Source organism: Palaemon carinicauda, chromosome 24 (assembly GCF_036898095.1).
Source record: "Palaemon carinicauda isolate YSFRI2023 chromosome 24, ASM3689809v2, whole genome shotgun sequence".
NCBI lineage: Eukaryota > Metazoa > Arthropoda > Malacostraca > Decapoda > Palaemonidae > Palaemon > Palaemon carinicauda.
The window spans coordinates 78,079,428-78,084,427 of NC_090748.1; the positions used below are offsets into that span (position 1 = coordinate 78,079,428).

The 5,000-nt window shown below is 36.3% G+C and overlaps 2 protein-coding genes across 2 annotated transcripts in view; one reads left to right on the plus strand and one right to left on the minus strand.

Annotated features, from left to right (window-relative positions):
• Nucleotides 1-5,000, plus strand: part of Gcat (Glycine C-acetyltransferase) — a 690,239-nt gene that overhangs the window by 481,022 nt on the left and 204,217 nt on the right. The gene's annotated exons all lie outside the window — the stretch shown is intronic.
• LOC137618163 (serine proteinase stubble-like) overlaps nt 4,596-5,000 on the minus strand; it is a 45,388-nt gene continuing 44,983 nt past the window's right edge. The window contains exon 8 of the mRNA XM_068348213.1: nt 4,596-4,971. Coding sequence (XP_068204314.1) covers nt 4,798-4,971 — 174 coding nt within the window. The 3' untranslated portion in view covers nt 4,596-4,797. The remainder of the gene's footprint in view (nt 4,972-5,000) is intronic.

A 5,000-nucleotide genomic window follows, 5' to 3' on the forward strand; every position in this document is an offset into this window, starting at 1 on the left:
TGTTCTTAACAGCGCCCACTTTTTACCCATCTACTGGTTTTGCAGTAACTTAATGTTTTGAGAAGAAACTCTTATTTTTTCTCAAAACATCAAGTTTAAAGGTTTAGAGGCCGAACCCTAGTCTGGCGTTCACAAGTCAGGGACGTTACAGCATCGGCCACCACAACCCTGAGATGAAACCAGTCTGCCTCAAAATCGAAGTAGCCTATATGTGTTCGTCTGAATTTTATCATTTAAGATTTTTTTTTCTTTTGCAATCATTAATTGAGGAAGGAAATATTCTAGCACTTGAAGCCCTCTACTAATAGAGCTGTGTCTACGTAGTACAACATTCAGTTCCTGTTTGTAAGTTCAGTGGATAGTTCCTATCATTTTGCCCACCCGTCCATCCAGCTGTGAAATGTCGATGTTAAATGTGAATTGGAGAGAAAAGGAGATGTACTGCTTGTGTAGTGTATGCGATGTAAAAAAAAGGAAAATTTCAAGAAAAATTAACCCATTTAAAAGTGTTAAAAGGTTTTTATAGATGATAGAGCTCGGAAGGAGGGATGACAGTATAAAAATGAGAGAGTGGATGATTCAGAAGTATTAAAGAGGTAGACAAAGTTGAAAAGTTGGATGTATGGTGTGGAAGAAGTATTGGAAAGAAATGCCTTGATATCCAATAAGTGCGAAGGTTCATACAAGATGGAAAAGAATGGTAGTCTTCTGTTGTATAGAAGTGTATGAAGCCACAAGTTTGGCGATTTTGAACGTTTCAGGCGTTAAATTAGGAATTTTATAATTACTAGAATAATTTAATTTCTCTAAAACCACCCCATAGGGGGAGCCACTTTCTGTTAAAATAAGTGACGAAAAAAGAAGTTACCTTTGAGTGTTTACCGTGAGTGAGCGCAAGGTAGATACAGAGGATGATGAAGTGAAGTTAGTTGATAATCTGTTTTATAAGTAAAACATCTTTGCTCCCTACATCAAGAGTCAATGATATTCAGAGGGAATGGTAATGCACTTTTAAGTCATTGAATGCCGACCAACTATGACTTGCTATTTTACCTGTTTTTTTTTTCTTTTCTCTACTATTCTACATAAGTGGCCTTTTATACCCTTTACAACGCCCTACAATGCGGTATGTTGTCTTATACCCTTTAACTTTCAGTTCATAGCACAATATCTGGTTTCTTCAGTTGCTACTTAGCGCTGGCGGTCTCCTTGAGCCCAGGGCCTGGAGGATAGTTCAAATGCCACGAATAAGATAGATATTTCGACCAGGTCAGTTTCTTTGCTAAATAAAATAGTTTGGGAAGGTAAATTCTGTTCTCAGCTTTGTCGTCTTCAATGTTTTCGCTCTGTTTATTTAGTTATTTATTTTACTATGGTTACTGTAATGACTTAGGCTATACGTCTTTCCTTGTGTCCGAACAAATTGATTCTTTGTTTATCATTGACTTTTGTCTTTATGTGATCCTCAGTCAGCCTTTATAAATAAGGAAGTTTCTACAAAATAACACAAATTTCTATAGAAACATCAGTTGTAATTCGGGTCGAAGGATATGTAACCATGTCTCCTCTACGTTCAAGTAAATAAGTTATACCTTTTCCACGTTAAGGGAAAAGCTTACTGATGAAAAAGAAAAATATGTATTAGAAAAATGTAGCCTTGTGAAAGACATACAGGAAAAGCCTTAACATTCAGGAGGGTGGCATCATGGCTCCTTATGCATTGAGGTATTAGACATGCTCCTGATGGTCTATCTATGTAGGTGTATGAAGTGGTAATGTTGTGCGAGTGTTATGCTCAACTACGATTCAGCAACAAATTTTGAAAATGGCAGTGACAGTTGTGTTGTTTTGTCTTTTCCGGAGGTATTCTTCACTAAGGAGGAGGTTAACGTTAAAAAAAAAAAAAATCGACCGATATTTGTATTAATGACTGGTACGGAAATTTCATCGTCATATCCACTATTATAGTTAGTCAACATACGATTAAGAAAACCCATATCAAACATAATCATGTAAGAGTGTCCCTGACATGAACAAAATTAGAATCTTTGGATTAGGAGATTGTATGATAACATTCTTTTCATTGTGTTTCATCTATGTAACAGCTCGTTACAGAACAATGGCTGTTTCAGATAAACACAAAAGTCTCATCCACAACCTGTTTAGCCTCGCACACATGATGCACCATTTGCGTTTACTTTGCAAGCATTCATTGCTCCTTAGCCTGAGGCCTCGTCTTTCCAATACCAAACACACTTGTCTCAGATCCACTTGTACGCTTGAACAATTCATTCATCTGACTGGACGTTTATGCTTTGCTTCCATCATAAATAGTTTAATGTCTCTGACAACTTATCCTGTAACAGAATTTTCTCAGCACCCTTCACAGCATCTCATTATTGATCCTTTCAAAAGTTTGTTTTAGGTCCAGGTTTATCATTTGTAGGTTTTTTTTCACGTATCTAATATGACCAGTTTGAAAATGCTATCTATATCATAACAAACAGCTTATCTGTACAAACCGCCTTATTCAGACCCACAAGGATGCTCACTAATTGAGCTCTCCATCTATACTGTATTACAATCTTAATCAAAATACTATAGTACAGATTACATGTTATACTAAGTAGCATTATACTAGATGATTCTAACAGTCTCATTCATCAATTTTATCTACATGAAAACTTATTTTTTCCACACATTACCTCGGAACCTTTCATATCCTGACATACTGTACTTACACACAACGTTCAGAAGCATAATCACACCATTGTCACCCTCCAAAACATCTTACTGAAATTCTGTTGCGTTTGTATTCTTTAACATCTTGATTGTCCTCTTTACATCCCCAAAAAGCCTATTTTACAAGCCTTGTAAAACTTACAGTTACCCTTTTCTTTAGCGGCAGCTTTCAGCTCCTCCTCTTTGGTTTTCTGCATTCAACAATTGTGTAATGTTCCTATTGTCAGTTCTGCTCTACATTGACTTCCCATTGTCAGTTCTGTTCTACATTGACTTCGTCTTTTATTCTTGAGATCCATTTGCTCATTAACCATTCCCTACATTTATATCCCTTCAGAACAATTTAATTTCCTTAAGCCTCTTCAATCTCATGTACACCTGTCTGTTGAAACATGTGTTGTGTAATTGCCCTTTTCTAACCATACCACCTGCTGTTCTTATTCCTTCTCACTCTCGCTTATAGTGTATCTACAAACCTTTGCGTATGGTTTTTGAATGTTCAATTTTCAGTCTCGTGTTGCTTATAACCTCTCCAATTTATATTTCCTTTCAACTTAATTTTTGCTTCAACCAAATAATGATCAGATAGATGTCTTGTTAAAGTCCACCAACATGCATTCCCATTTACTTTACTAATATATAGCAAACCTTTTTCATCGTCAGTTTCTCTTTCCAAATTCTACTTGTTAACATTCTTCATTGGATACCAAGTACTTTATTTTGGGTTTGAAACCTTTTTCAACATATTTCCACAAGAGTTCACCTTCTCATTGACTAGATTGCCTCAGTAACTATAAGCAACTTCATCTATTTGTCTGTCCTATCCCATTGCCCTTGGATAATCCATTGCATAATTCACTAATGCTCTCCAAAACTGGCAGGCTGAGCCTTAAGTTCTGAAACGGTCTTCCTCCTCCTTGTTCATTCTTATCCCTTGCACATTTATGTTACAATTCTCTCCTGCCACTCCCAGTTTGAACCAGTTGATCCACAAATAAACACATTTGTTCTCTTTTACCATCTTTTTAGCCTTTCAACACTACAAAGGACATCTCTTTCCTGTCTCTTCACCTGTCGACTACCTCTGATGCAAAAATATTTTGACATCATTCATACACTGTCTTCCTTTTCTCGTTTGTTGAATTATGTATTATCATATTCAACTTTCTCGGATCTGATTTAATTTGGAATATTTTCTTGCTCCAATGAGTTCTTTGAATTTAAGGATTCCCAGAAGCAAAATGATGGTGGGAAAACCTTTATTTTGGGTGGATACTTCTAGTGCTGCCTTTTGACACTGGCACAGGAGCTTCATACTGTAAGAGTATGGGATTTGAGTTGCATATAGGAGGCAAATGATATTTGTGTTGGGACTGTAAACAAGAATTAGCTCATGTAATCCAGCTATTAGTTCCCACTCATAGGTTCAATTCTTTTATCGGTTTAAATGATAATTTATGTAGGTCCAGCTTTCAGTCATTTTTTCAAATCGCTCATATGTAGAATTATCAGTTATTTTTCATATTCGTCTGTTGACACTCTCAGCGATTTCTTTTTTGTGAAATGGATCTATCGGTTTCCTTAACATTTTTTTTGGAAGGTTTTTCTGACATCTGCAAGATCCGTCACTTGCTGGACATATCTTCGTCATTCAAAAGAACTTTGTCATTTTTATGCAAAATTGCACCGAGTTTCAGTAAGCAGTTGATATGAGTTAATTTTCAATGTTAATAATAAAAAGATGTCCTGGAATTTTACAGTGTTGTCAAAAGATTTGATGTTTCTTAACAGTTTATCCTTGTTATTGTCAACTGTGAAGCAAGATCTGTAGAACCCTCAAATGAAAATCTTCAGCTCATCAAGAATATATTTTGTGCATACATCACAACAGTGGAACATACATTTCAGTATGTAGACATTATTTAAGTCTTTAAATCATAATAAAGCCAAAAAAAGAAACAATTAATAATTCATGGAAGTGAATGATGCAAAATTACTTTTTGCAATGGGCGATCGTCGTAAGTGGGACAGCTCAATTACAGGCATGGGCATCAGTTAACAGGTTGTTGAAGAACCCGTATTCGTATCAATCCAAGTCCTGTAGGATGGCACACGGGTGTAAACAGTTGGATACTCGGGTCTTGCACATTCTACGCTGTAGCTCACGATACCAATTTGTGCCCATCGGTTTGGACATAGGCGAACCACGAGGGGTCCTCCACTGTCACCCTGTGAACAACAGAGAAAAGAAAATACAT